The following is a 14128-nucleotide window of genomic DNA, read 5'->3' as shown; positions in this document are numbered from 1 at the left end:
GTATTTGAGTTGGTCACAGTTTTGGTATTTAACTTCCTGTTTTATTTTGAAATCTGTGTCTTTGTGTTTCAGTTTTGTGTTTGTTTTTGACTTCCCTTGTTCCCATCTGCCCTGATCGTCTGTACCTGTGTCTCATCAAGCCTTCTGTGTATGTCTTGTCTTGTCTTGTCTTCCCTTGCTCCCTGCTGGTCTGTACTGTTTTGTCCCTCCATGTTTCAGGTCTAGTGACAGGCAGATGAAGCTTCATGAAGCATTGAACCCTTTCATCCAATTGGTTCGCAAAGCTTCATTTGCTCTAGTAGGACATCTAGTGGACGCGAAAGCCTGTAAATAAAATTGTCAGCAAAATAAAGACGTATGCAAAACATGTATAGGCAGCGTTTTTTCCATCTCTGTAACATCGCAAAGATTTGGAGCAACCTCTCCTAGAGTGATCCTGAAAAATTAATATATTTTTCTCTTCTGTACATGTTTGCAGGCCAGATCTTCCAGAGCTGTACGATGACCTGCAGTCCCCCCTCTGACCACCTCAGTGTCTGCTGTCTACATCTGCTGATATAGCCTCTCTGTAGTGCACCAACTCTAACAATGTATCAGTCATAAGCAGTGGTGTAAAGTAACGGAGTACAAGTACTTCGTTATTGTACTTAAGTAAGATTTTTGAGAATTTGTACTTTTATTGATACTTTCATTTTTCTGTACTTTTACTTTTACTTCGTTACATTTTCAAGGAAAAAATCGTACTTTTAATCCGCTACATTTAAAATTGGACACGTCGTTACTTGCTACAAATTAAAGCCATGAGAACAGCACAGCGGGGGCTGATTTATGGTTCCGCGTTACTTACACCGGCGCAGAGCTACGGCGTAGGGTACGCGGCGACGCACAGTGAATTGCGAGTGAATTGCCCCTGATTGCCCGGCGGCGGGTCCGTGACGAGACACCTTTAATACCGTTAATATTATAGATCCATGCAAGACACCTGGGGCAGACGGGGAGACTCGGCCTCCCCGAGAAGGAGCCGCAGCCCCTGGGAGAGTTGCGCCGCAGAGGCGGGCCGGAAAGGCCGGAGGAACTGCCGTCGCGTCGAGTACCGATGAAGACTGAAGCCTGAATTATCGGTCCGCGTTAAATCGACGCAGAGCCTATGCCGTAAGGTACGGCGTAGGGTACGCGGCGAAGCGCACCGTACGGTGCGTGTCACCGCGTACCCTACGCCGTAGGCTCTGCGTTGGTGTAACGCGGAACCATAAATCAGCCTTGAGCGGCAGCCGACGCTCAAGCCGACGATATTAAAATGGGATAATGGAAACAAACGCTAAAGGGGTCAGAATAATATCACCATTATTTAGAGTTGTAAGCAAATTATTGGATTCTTCATTTCTTTGCAATCCTTTTGAAAATAATTTTGTACTTTGAATTTTGTACTTTGTACTTTTTACTTTTGTACTTAAGTACATTTTACACCATGTACTTTTGGTACTTTATTATATTTAATTTGAGGTACTTTTATACTTTTACTTAAGTAATTTTCTTAATGGGTACTTTTTACTTTTACTTAAGTAATTTTCAAGCAGAAAATTTGTACTTTTACTTAAGTACAATATTTTTGTACTTTTTCCACCTCTGGTCATAAGTACATAGATCTCTTAGTTCTCCTGCATATGTATAGTTAATAATATATCTGTCTTTTATACCTTTGACCTCTTTACTATCTGTCTTTTCCTGCTCTGCCCAGCTGGTCTTCAGCAGGAGGTCCCCCCTTATGATCCAGGTCCTGGTCCAGGTTTCTTCCTCCTAAAGGGGAGTTTTTCTTGCCACTGTTTGGCTTAAGGTTTTTCTCCCACTAGGTGAGTTTTTACCTGCCATTGTTTATGTTATAATTGCTCGGGGGTCATGATCTGGGTCTCTGGAAAGATCCTAGAGACAACTTGTATTGTTATACAGTAGATGCTATACAAATTTTAAAATGTAATTGAATTGAACTGATGTGGAGGAGCAGCTGAAGTTGGGGCTAGCTCAGGTGACCTGAACCAGTCCTGTGTCGGGACAGGACGTCCGGTTTGACGTACATGCACGAAAATCGGTACACACCTGTATCATGTCGCAACTTAAAGAAAAGTCTCCTGGCACCATGGCCGAAACCGAACAGGAAGTCGGCCATTTTGAATTAATCGTATAATTTTGGCAAAATTTGTGCCATTTCTTCAGCCGGTTCAGAGCCCGAACCGTAATGTGCACCCAGGTGTGTTATACATCAAAATGTGCGCCTCCATCCTGCAACGACGTGCATTACTTTTCTCAGTCAAAAGCGTTACCGTGGCGACGATAGATGCCAAGAAGAGCGCCCCCCACTTCATCTGGTTGGTCCATATTTGATAGTTCCTATTTTCTGCCATAACTTTTGAATGGTTTGACATAAAGTGGGTGGTGTCATCGGACTTGGTTTTGAGTCCTTGAACAAAATTGGTGCAAATTAGCCCCGCCCCTTCATCTGATTGGTCGATATTTTATAGTCCCTATTTTCTGCCATAACTTTTGAATGGTTTGATATAGAGAGAGTCGTGGGTGTCCAGGCCTGAAGAATCTACACGCAAGTCATACAAGCGCTTCCACTGCAGCCTGAACGTGCACAAGAGTGCGAGGGCCCGTTCATCACTGCTTGCAGCTTTAATTATGTTTGGTCCGTCAACACTCTAACTGATGAAGGCAGATGCTCCTCCTCACTGATGGTACTCAAGGTTTCTTTTTGTTTAATAAGAGTTTTTCTCTCCACTGTTGCAGTGTGCATGCTCAGCACTGGAGGTTCTATCAGAGTAACAATTTAGTATGCAGGGCTCTGTAGCTCAACTGCCTTTCTGTTACTGTTATCATTCGGTTACGATGATTAGATTAGATTAAACGTTATTGTCATTGCACCACACAAGTACAAGGCAATGGAATACAATGGATGTGGACAAGGGTGCAAAATTTATCCTTTCACATCAAATTGAATGAAAATATTACAGAAAGTTTAACTGTAAAGATCAAAATGTCTAATTCAACTCATGAACTTCCACCGACAGCAGCTCAGTGCTGAAATGGGAGAGAAAATGTGAAATAACAGAGAAGATGACTACGTTTGAATTGAATTCACCACTCATCTCCTTCTGTTGGTCATTTTCTACACTATGTTTAAGTATTTCACAGCTTCTTTCTTTAGATGCCAATGACTTTACCTTGGGGAAAGGGTTGGAGGAGGTAGTGCCTCTGTAGATGACGCTATTGGCAATGTATCAGTTCCAAGAAAGAAAGACTCTGACGTACCTTATGTGTGCTCTGCTCACTTTTCCCAGCAAAATAATAAACCTTCAAGTCCTAGATGTGTTATTACATTTTTTTCAGGAACTTGGTAGAGTAAGCCAAGTTTTTTTTCATTCCTGTTGTCCAACACTGTAGTCAAACTCAGCCCTTCATCCCCACCCAACAAGCTCCAGGCGTGAGTGGGGTGATGTAGCTGCTGTGTTCACAAAATAGACTGCAGCCATCACAGAATAATGTGGAAACCCAGTGAAATTAGGTCTTATTTACTGCTCATTTGACCGCGGTTATGTTATTAAGCACAAATAAACACATCTAGACCTTCACACAACTGTGTGGGAAAACTCAATGCATTTGTTACATAAGTATATGGATTGAAGAGGGAGGAGGCAGTATATTATGTGTTAATTCATTCTCTGGTCAAAGGCTGCAGCTCAAAAACATCCCAAACACTGCAAGAAAAACTCTGGGGGTGTTTATGCAGAAAAGTACGCCCATACACATTTCTTCTGGGTCAAAATACTTCACTCAGGGTTTGTTTGTTTTTACTGCAGGAATGCTTTTTTTTACGAATATTTTGCTGTGTACACCTTTTAAAGGAAGGCTTTTTAACCTTTAAAAGAATATGGACTTGATTATTTGAAGGAACACAAACTTGCAGATTTGCGCATATTCAACTTGCCTGAAAGCAGAAGATGCTGTCGGGCTTGGAACCACAGCAGCTGTGGAAGCGGCGGTGGCTAACTCAGGCAAATTACCCCAGGATCTGTCTGCAGACTCTGGGGTAATACAGCGCCGCTCTTGTAACATGTTTCCTTTATAGAGTGGAGCTTCACCACGCCCGCCGATAGGGGGGTACAAACGGATCTGTTGTCCCGGGCCCAGGGTAGGGGGTGGCCCAGAACTGAAAAAAAAAAAATATATATATATATATATATATATATTTTTTTTTTTTTTTTAATTATCATTAAATTATGGAATCATTTTTCAAAATGTTTCAAATTATGCCTATTTGTGGAAAAAAAATATGTAGTATTTGAGTTACATAAAAGCTTGTTATTTGTTTTCTTCCTAATTGTCCTTGTGGTCAAGAACCCCCAACACAAAAATGGTTTGGCCGCTGATCAAAATTTGATGTTATCATTTAATTCAACCATTAAAATGGTCAAAATGTCCGGTCAGCACAAGTCCGGTGCTCAGAAAAGAAGAGAAAAGAGAAGAAGAAAATAGAGGCCTCAGAGATTCTCTACACAAATATTTTAAAAAGGTGGTGACGGTGAAGCTGGAATTAATAAAGTCAGCGTAGAGCAAGGTAAGAAATAGTGCAGCCAACGTTTACCAACCTTGTAACTTAACCTAACTGGCTAGCTCTAATGTTAACGTCCATTAGCTTGTATAAAAACAAGACTGTCAGCTGGCCTGAGCTTCACCACTCTACAGCCCACAGCCACAGTCTTCTCTATTGCACTGTTGGTTTGTATGTGGCAACCTGACATAATATTACCTATACTGCAATATTAGAAGTTTAACTGGCAGCTGGGCTACAAGTTGAATGTGATTGCAGTAACAAAACAAGAACTGGTTTGGCTGAGCCAGAAATAAAGTCTCTAGAAATCAAAATACGAAGACAGCTGAAATTAACACCCTGAATCACATATCTGGACGTAATTGTTTGTGTTTCAAGGCAAACAAAACTGATATCACTGTAGTCCCCTTACCATCCTTTCCATGGGTCAGTCCTCATCAGGGTGGGGGGACTGAAGACTGTTCACCCCGGTCAACAGTCATGCCAAGGGAAATGGAGTCTTCTGGTCATGGGTTGCTGTTTACAGGATGGAGCTAAAACAACCTTTATTTTGCCTATTTGAATCAATATCTTCTAGTGACTACAGTGATGACAGCTTACTGTAATACAGCTGCCTTTCAAAAAGAGAAAAGGAAAAAAAAAACACCCATAATTATGCATACATTTGTAGTTTTATACCATTTACCTAATGGGGTACATATATTCACCCCACAGTTGTCATAGGTGTTAAATCTAGGTGTGGAGATCAAAACTGGTTCTTCTGCTAGGCTGTAAGTATGTTTATTTCTTCCGTTAAAGGGGACCTGTTATGGCATTTAATGTCTATTTTAAACAGGCCTTGAATGTCTTAAAAACAAGCTTTTGATAGTTTTTTCTAAATAAATTAGAAATTCAGCCTCTGGGCCATGTCTTTATCTTTACCGCTTCTAGCCTCCTTCTCTATGTGGGATTCTGAGTGGGAGGGGAGGCTATGATAATGAGGCTCTGTGGTGATTGGCTGCCTGAATGACGTGTAGCAGGGGAGGGAACAAAGCCTCACTCTGGGCACTCTTGGACTGTCCTAACTGGCCGCAGCGCAGCGCGTCGTTTTGAGCTGAACATTTGTTGGACGCCCTGCTTCTATTCTTTTCCTGTCGCTGGCGTTGAAAGCCGGTTGAAAGCGCTGTAGGAAACAATCATGGATGAGGAACGGCTGATCCAGTTAGTTGAAATGAGAAGTTATCTCTATGATTCCTCCTCATTTCACTACAAAAACCTCAATAAAGTGGCAGCTGCTGGAGGGAGATGGACAGAGAGCGTCCGATGTCACGCAGTGCTACGATAGTCGGACGCTCTCATGCAGTTACACGGTTTTATAGTTGTGGGCGTGGTTTTTACGCATTGGAGGCCAAACCTTTGCTCCTGTCGTGACTCGCGACGGGAGCAGAATCTGAACGGCTCGTAGATCCACATCACACTGGATGGCTCATCCGGGCGGCTGTACAGACACTGCAGAATTTGGTTGCTTTCCTCCTTCTCTGAGTTGGCAGGCTGAGGGGAGACCACTTTATATATGTTAAAGCAAGAAAAAACCTGTTTTTCATAATAGGTCCCCTTTAAGTTGGACATTTTAACTTTGCTGTGAGTGGAAACTAACTCACTTTTGAGCGACCCCCCAGTGGTCATTCCAGAAACTGCATATTTTGGTGATTTCCGATTTCCGATTCACTGAGACTGACTGATCGTTTTCACTCTGGAAAACAAACCTCTCCCATTAGAAGCACCAGGACGAACCCACAGATTGTCTGTCTTATGTGTCACTATCACAACAGAGTGAGATCTTCAGTAAAAAACAAAATGTAAACGTTGGATTCGGTGGTTTATTGCCAGGATTGTAAACATAAATGTATCAGTACTCTCAGTGTTGATGCCACAAACCTTTAGCCACCTCCTGATGACAACCCTGTTAAGGGAAGAGACTTCAATTGAATCCTTCTCTTGCAAACAAAACATTTCTATGAACTATATCGACGTTTCCATGACAACAGCTCAAACTCTATTTGCTGAGCGATCTGACTTCATAGCAGTTTATTTTCATTTGGGCTCCACATCCAAGAATTTACAATATACAAATAAAGTAGACTCATTGAAACTGAATTAAATCTGAGACTGAGTGAAAGAGTTTTGTAAGAGCAACCTTGCAGATATTCACAGAAATGGAAAGAAAACCAGCTAAAATGAATTTGTTTACATGACCTTTGGTTCTCAACTCACAAGAACCCTCGAGGGGATATAGTCATCCCTGTAATACACTGACTATTGTGTCTGTGTCTCTCCTTTCTCTGTTCTTCATTCTCTCTTTCTGATCTCTCTTTTCCTGCTCTGTCCAGCTGGTCTTCAGCACGAAGGCTCCCCCTTATGATCCAGGTCCTGCTCAAGGTTTCTTTCCTCTAGTAATTGCTCGGGGGTCATGTCTTGGGTCTCTGGAAAGATCCTACAGACAACTTGTGTTCTGATAGATGCTATAAAAATAAAATTGAATTGAATTGAATTGAATTGAATTGAATTGAATTGAATTGAATTGAATTGAATTGAATTGAATTGAATTGAATTGAATTGAATTGAATTGAATTTAATTTAATTTAATTTAATTTAATTTAATTTAATTGAAGTGAACGCATGAAGTAGAGATCTGCACCAAAGGTGCTTCCTTTTAACTTTTAGTTGCTGATACAGGAAAAATAAAAGCTTGATTAAGGGGCTGCACTTTTATTGATCATGTGCACATTGTTGAATCAATGATTCCAGTGAGACTCATCAGACTATATTTAGCCAGTGGATAGGGTTATGTGACAGCAAGCAGGAGTACTCGGCCTGCAGTTGCTTATGTAAGCAGTTCAGTAAAGTGTGTAGACCTATTTACTAAACCTCCTAGGACCTGGTGTACACATATGTGGACATCACACGTTTTGTTGTCTACGTCACAGGATTGAATGTCTTTACGGGGGACCAACGGAACAAGAAAACAAATTGCACCAAGTCTTAGGGGATAATCTAAATGCAGGGCAATCATTCTTAAAAACTGTTTCATCTGCATCCTGCACAACTTGCTGCAGTTTTGTTTAAACTGGGAAAGTGGTTTCCAGGATTCAGATGATTGACAGGCTCAAAAACGCTCTCTCTCTCACTTTTATCATGCTGGTTCGCTCAAGTGTGTCCTTAAGAAAAGAAAAATACTGAGACAATAGAAAGAGACAGTCCAGCAAAGGAGAGGAAAATATCTCAGTAAACATGGTAAAAAAACAACATCCGTCTAAGTAAAATGCAAAATAACTCTGCCTGCAAAATCTGTGTCCACACTGGACAGCTGAGCATGCTGTGTCAGAAAAGAGCAGCAGCTGTGAGAGCATGCAGCTTGCCAACAGCTCATTTTATCATTCTGTTTATAATTTTGGATCATTTTCTGAGGGTGATTCACAAATTAAGCTTAAACCTTGAACTTTGTCCAAGGCTATGAGCATCATGTTGTGATCGTGGCAGAAGCAGCAACATTCAGTTCAATTCATTTCAAAATACTTTGTTAATCCCCAAAGGGGAAATTAATCCTAGTTTTCATAATTTAACTCTCTTCAAAGAGTTATTGTTGCGGTTTATACCTGCAGGCGGGAAGGATCTTTTTTTTTTTATTATTATTATTAGACTTTGTAAATTTACCCACATACGTGGTTTGTCTGATTTTCTTATATTTTAGTGACTATTTGTTTGGAAAGTCATTGTGTCAATCAGAGTCAATCAGAAGCTGAAGACACTGATTATATTTTACAATCACTTTATTGTGAAGGCTCACGTGGAAATGGGACTTATTAGACAAAGAAATGTTGACTTTTAAACACATCTTTAAATTTAAAATGTACTGAAAAAAGTATCTTTGGGCTTAATCTTTGGGCTTTACTCAACTGGATTGGTATGACTTTTCAATAACAACAAAAAGTTTCCTCTGAGGGGGAGGTTTAACACGTTATCTGTCTCCATATACAGTACTATTATGTTTTGAGAAATGTTGTACTAAATGTACCCGTTTGTAAGTGTCACAATAATCTCAGCTTTCCAATGTTATATTTTATGTCCATCCACTCACACACAGTTGTACCCTGCAAAGTGGTGCAGAAAGCACCAAGTTCTGCACACCTGTGTGCAGCTGTAGTAAACACAATAAAAGAGATACATTCAGAATTGAGTCGTTAGTGAAAGGTTTGTTTGCATGCATGAGCAAATAGTAGCGTAATGATTCAGGGAGCAGCACCAGCACGCCTGTGGTGTGTTTCTGATTGGCCTGCGTGCTTTTATCTGCGGGAATGGCTCAGACTGGGATGGCATGCCGCTCAGCATCTCAGTGGCCAGCTGGTTATGAATCTTTGTCCGTGCAACTTTTGAAAACAAGATAAATAAAGGGTTATGTGCAAGGTTGCATAATTCGTGTGTGGGAGAGAACCCAGTATTTGTGCGTTTGCTGCAGTCCTGTATCTGTGCCAAGATGTGCTGATACACATGCGAGACAGTGTTTCTAGTCAATAAAGTCAAGGAAGAGGAACACAGCCCAGAAAGAACAACAGCGGAGGTCATACAGCCCATAGTAGTCTTCCTTACTGGCAAGCTGAGTTTTTGAGAAAATACTTAGAAATGGTGCATCTTGTTTTTATCTCCATGTCACACAAAAGAGCCAGTCCTTTGTTGACCAATCAGCTGCCTGCAGTGTTTCTATCTGCACCTTACCTAAGGTACCATAAGTGTACCACTGGTTTTGGTAATTTTTTTTTTTTTTTTTTATCAAATTCATTTAAAGTTTGATTTATGAAATAATACACGTAAAATCCTTTTTTTTATGATATATTGTGATTTTTTTTAAAAACTCAAATTTGTCTTAAACAGTTTCTAAATAGTAATTATTTATTTTTTTATATATTTCTGGGTGTTTGTGTCTCAGCTGCAAACTTGATCAGGATGAGATGAGGCAAAAAGAAAGACATTACTCTTGTATCTTCCTTGTTTATTTCCTCTCACCCCTCCACCACGTGTCCCCATCAGTGTGCTTTGAGTTTCTGATCCAACATACCAGATAAACTCACAACTCACATCCCCTTCAGCCACTTTATGGGGACCTTCTTGATTGATAATAATTGGACACAAAACACCAGAATGATGTCTGTTTGCGGAGACCCGCTCTGTCTCTCTGGCTAATTCTGTGACATTTAACACCCTGGAAACCAAAACAGTTTACTTTAATCTCTGCAGCTGCACAAATGATGTCCAAAGCATTTTTGACAGACACTCTTGAAATTGTAATTCCTAAAGACGCATGTTTTACAGTCTACCATGAACTGATGTTTAAGTATGTCTTTAAACGTTCTTTGTCTTTGATAAACTCAACATCGCTCTGACTGTGAAAATGTGCAGAAGTAGGTTCAGTATACGGCCTATATTCTCCCTATATGCTGGCCTATATTCTCTCCAGTTATTTTCATCCTATGCTGTATGAACAGACATCTGCTCCACTCCATCATCACGCCTCATTCGTCATGATCCGTAAAGACTGTTGAAAGAAAGTTAAATCCTGCAGCCAGCTCGGGGTAAACAAGTGAATCATCTAACTCTCATGCTCAGTGTCTGCTTCAGCTGAAACCCAGAGAAATGGCAGTGCTCTGAGAGCAGACAAAGGCCAAGGTTATAAATCTATTCAGAAGCACCACAGCAGGCCTGTGGCTCGCATATGGTGGCAAGCCACTGACGCAAACATAACAAATCCCATTTTCACAGTAAGAGTTGCCAACTAGAACACAGTGCCTACACGAGTGCCTTTTACAGTAAATAAAGTATAGCATTACAATCTACATAGAGTAAAACCAATCACTGTTTGACATGTAAGGGTTCAGATTTGTTTAACTGCAGATATTTAAACGTAAATGCCACTTTTAAAGGCTAGAAGAGGCTAGAAATGTGAATAAATATAAAGCCAAAAGATGTTGCTAGTTATAGCACTCCCTACTGCCCAGCTGATTACAAATGTTCGAGTTTTTTCCACATACCATTAAATATGAGAGTATAAAGAATCATGGAAAATAGTAATTTTCATCTGTAATACTGATTTTAAAATGTGTTAAGCTGATTGATGATCACGTGGGTCATGCTGCTGCTGTTTAAGTAGGCTACTGCACGCAACTGAAGCTTCCTCTTTTTAAGCCAACACGGACGCGCAGTTCTTCAAATAGCCACAATGGATCGGTTACAAAATGTGAGTCAATTTCCACATTTTAAAATTTACAGTTGAGTTGAAATAATCATATTTACACCAGATTAAAGTTTTGGTCTACATAGTTACCTTTTCTATCCATGACAATTGTACTGGGGGGTTTCTACATAGGGTTGCCAACTCCCTGAAAAATAAATAAGGGCCACCTCAACGGCAGGGCCGGCCAACTCGATTGCCTTCACCTTTCCTGGTGTGGTGAATTGTTTTAGCCCCTTTTTTGTGAGTGAAACGATTTTTTAACTATTTGACTCGAACCTGAATTGAATTAGATGCATATTTTTGAATGCCATGAACACATGGGAAACAAATTATTATCCAACAATTCACTTTAATACAAAATAACAAAATGAACTGAATAAAATAAGAATCTTTCTTAAACAGAAACCTGTTCTGCTTAACTTAAAATTGTATAAATTAATATGAAACAATAGAAAGAAAGCAGAACATCCATTCTGTAATAGTGCACATTTTTAGTGCAATAACAAAACTGCAAACAGAAAGTCTGTAGAAAACTATTTGTGCTCCCAAGGCCATGACTGTAGGATACAGTTGTAGTAAAACAGAAAAAAAATAACTCAATGCCATTTTCCATTGGCATTTTATGACTATTTTTTGACTCCCACAGTAATACGGGACAAAGTGCGTCCCTTTTCAGCTCAATACGGGACGTACTTTAGTTTATAAATACAAGACGATTCCGTTTTTCAAGGGACGGTTGGCAACCCTAGTGCTACATACTGTACCTCATCAGGTAAAATAACGTTAAACCTCAGGTTTATGCATAAATGGAGATTTTTTTTTATTTTTCTTTAAAAGATTTTGTGGCTCTAATGGCCTTTATTCAAAGTTTAAACAGGAAGGAGGTAGAGAGAGAGACTGGGGACGACATGCAGCAAAGGTGCAGGCCAGGACTCAAACCTGCAACCGCTGCAGGAGGACTGTAGCCTCAGTGCATGGGCAGCTCGCTGAAACCACTGCACCACCCAGCGGACCCTGTAAATATGTTTTGTAGGTTTTTTTTTAGTAGCACCCACATTGCAGTTTATGGTATTTTCACTAGCTACTTATCACTTTCTGTGACCTTGACAAATGAGCTGCAAATGAAACAGACCATAATCACTCTTGTTTCAAATGCAGCTGAACTCCAGCTGTTTGTGTTTTAGAAGTTGTTTTGGCAGCAACATCTGAAGCAAGGACAAATGGATGAACTTGATCGGAATGACTTGATGATAACATCAGCTACGCTAAGCTCAAATCACTAGTTTGTGGTGGTAACTGAGATAAACATGGTTCTGCCTGCTTGTCCAGTGTAGGATTAACCATGATTAGACAGATTGCGTCGACCACACTGCACAAACCTGTGGGTGGCGTCGCAGGAAGGTTGTGCTGGTCTCTCCTTTATTGGAAAGAAAATCAGGGTATTATGAGTCATCAGAATTTTTGAATAACTTCCAGGAAAATAATAACACTCAAGAACACTTAACATTTTATTTCACAAGGACACTAATTGCATTAATATATCCATCCTGTGTTTGAGTATAGTTCCCCTTGATTAAAGTAACCTTACAGCTGTGCAGCTCAGTAACGTCACAGATTTCCAAAGTATTAGTTGCCAAGTAAGACATAGCACAGGTGTAAAATGCATTATAAGCACAGTATAACATGTCATTTTTGATCATCTGAGCTAGATAACGTTTTAAACTGCAGAGCTGCATGCACAGAAGAAAACCTCCAAAAACGCTGAGCTAATTCCTCACCAGCCAGTTTATTTGGTACATTTGTTAAACCTGATAAGTCGGCCAGCTCTTATATATCTATGTTATAAACCTCTCAGGTATTTTAAATCAGTCTAAATGAGCTGACTGTGAAAATAACTCTGATGTTTGTATCATGGCTCCCCCCAGTGGACGCCGACTGCTGATGACGCGAGCAGCCTCCAAACCTCACAGTTAATTGTTATGTTGTCATGCAGAACAGAGTCACATCTCACAGGAAGCAGCTGCACACTCACCACGCCACAATACTCTGGGCTGAGCAGTGACTTCATGGGTTTGTGAGTGTCTGTCGGACCATGTGCTTCACCTGCACCTCTGCAGCTTTTACAATAAAAGAAGCCTGAGACAGACAGAAGCAACAGGTCATCAGAACACCGTGCAGATTGTGGCTTTAGGTGGCTAGTTAAAATACAGAAAAATGCACTGAAAAACAGGAATGTGTAGCAGCCAAAAGTATGGAGTCACCGTTTAACCATAGTTGCACTGATTTAACTGTTAATGTTAAAGTTTAGCTGGTAAGTTTATAGTGTCAAATAATTTAAAACCGCACTTGCATCGTCTCTCTTCTTATTTTGAGTCTGAAAAAGTCTTTGACAATGAAGGGGACACTCCAGAGTACAGCTGTGTTTTTAGAAAAACAGTTAGTGATAAGGGATTTTACATGAGAGAAGAAATAGGAACAAGACAGTAACTGAGAACTGCAAGAATATATCATGAGGGGGAGGTGAGACAAAGTAGGAGGAGAGGAGAAAAAAAAGGAGAGGAGTCAAAAAAAGTGACTCGCAGGAAACAAGAAGTTGAACATTCCTCACTTGGGGGGTGGAGGGCTCTGGAAAACTGTTAAGGCAGAGGGGAGGGGAGACTCAAGCAGAGCAGGACGTCAGAGGATGCCAGAGGGGTTGCATGTGTATTAGAGTCTGTAAAAGTTCTGAGTGGCTCATTTAGACTATGAAGTGCATTCACTGGCCGTCCTGCAGCAGTGGATGTAACAGCAGCGCGGCTCAGATCAGCTGGAGAACCAGAGACTGTTAATGCATCAGACGGAAGACTGTGTGTCATAGAAAAAAAAACCTCAGAGAGCAGGGGAAGTCTGACCAAAGTGTTCAGCCTCTTCCTGCCTGACGATCGGCTCAGGAAGCCGAGGCACAAACTGAAGGCAGGGCTGACACTGACAAACACTTTTTTCCCTTTGCCTAGTAGTTTTTCCTTATTCAGTCCTGCTCCGATCAGTGGGAGGAAGAAGAAAAAAGGGGGGAAGAGAAGAGGCGGGGTTTTCGATGGAGCAGAGGCAGACAGGGTTTGTGAAAACTCAGTCTGTGCAAACATGATGGAGGCCAGCGTCGTGTCCCAGGACACCGGGTGAGTTTGAAAGAGGGGGTCTGGGGGAATGTATGTGAGGCGAAATGCAGAGTTCTGTCAGATCAGAGAAAAGCTATGGCAGCCATGCAGGGGAGGGGGCGA

At 40.9% G+C, this 14128-nt stretch overlaps 1 protein-coding gene across 1 annotated transcript in view; it reads left to right on the top strand.

Annotated features, from left to right (window-relative positions):
* Positions 1-13531: 13531 nt before the first annotated feature.
* The window catches only part of rin3 (Ras and Rab interactor 3), a 45472-nt gene continuing 44875 nt past the window's right edge, over positions 13532-14128 (top strand). The window contains exon 1 of the mRNA XM_061743543.1: positions 13532-14026. Coding sequence (XP_061599527.1) covers positions 13992-14026 — 35 coding nt within the window. The 5' untranslated portion in view covers positions 13532-13991. The remainder of the gene's footprint in view (positions 14027-14128) is intronic.

Source organism: Cololabis saira, chromosome 16 (assembly GCF_033807715.1).
Source record: "Cololabis saira isolate AMF1-May2022 chromosome 16, fColSai1.1, whole genome shotgun sequence".
NCBI lineage: Eukaryota > Metazoa > Chordata > Actinopteri > Beloniformes > Belonidae > Cololabis > Cololabis saira.
This window is presented reverse-complemented; position numbering and strand designations above follow the sequence as displayed.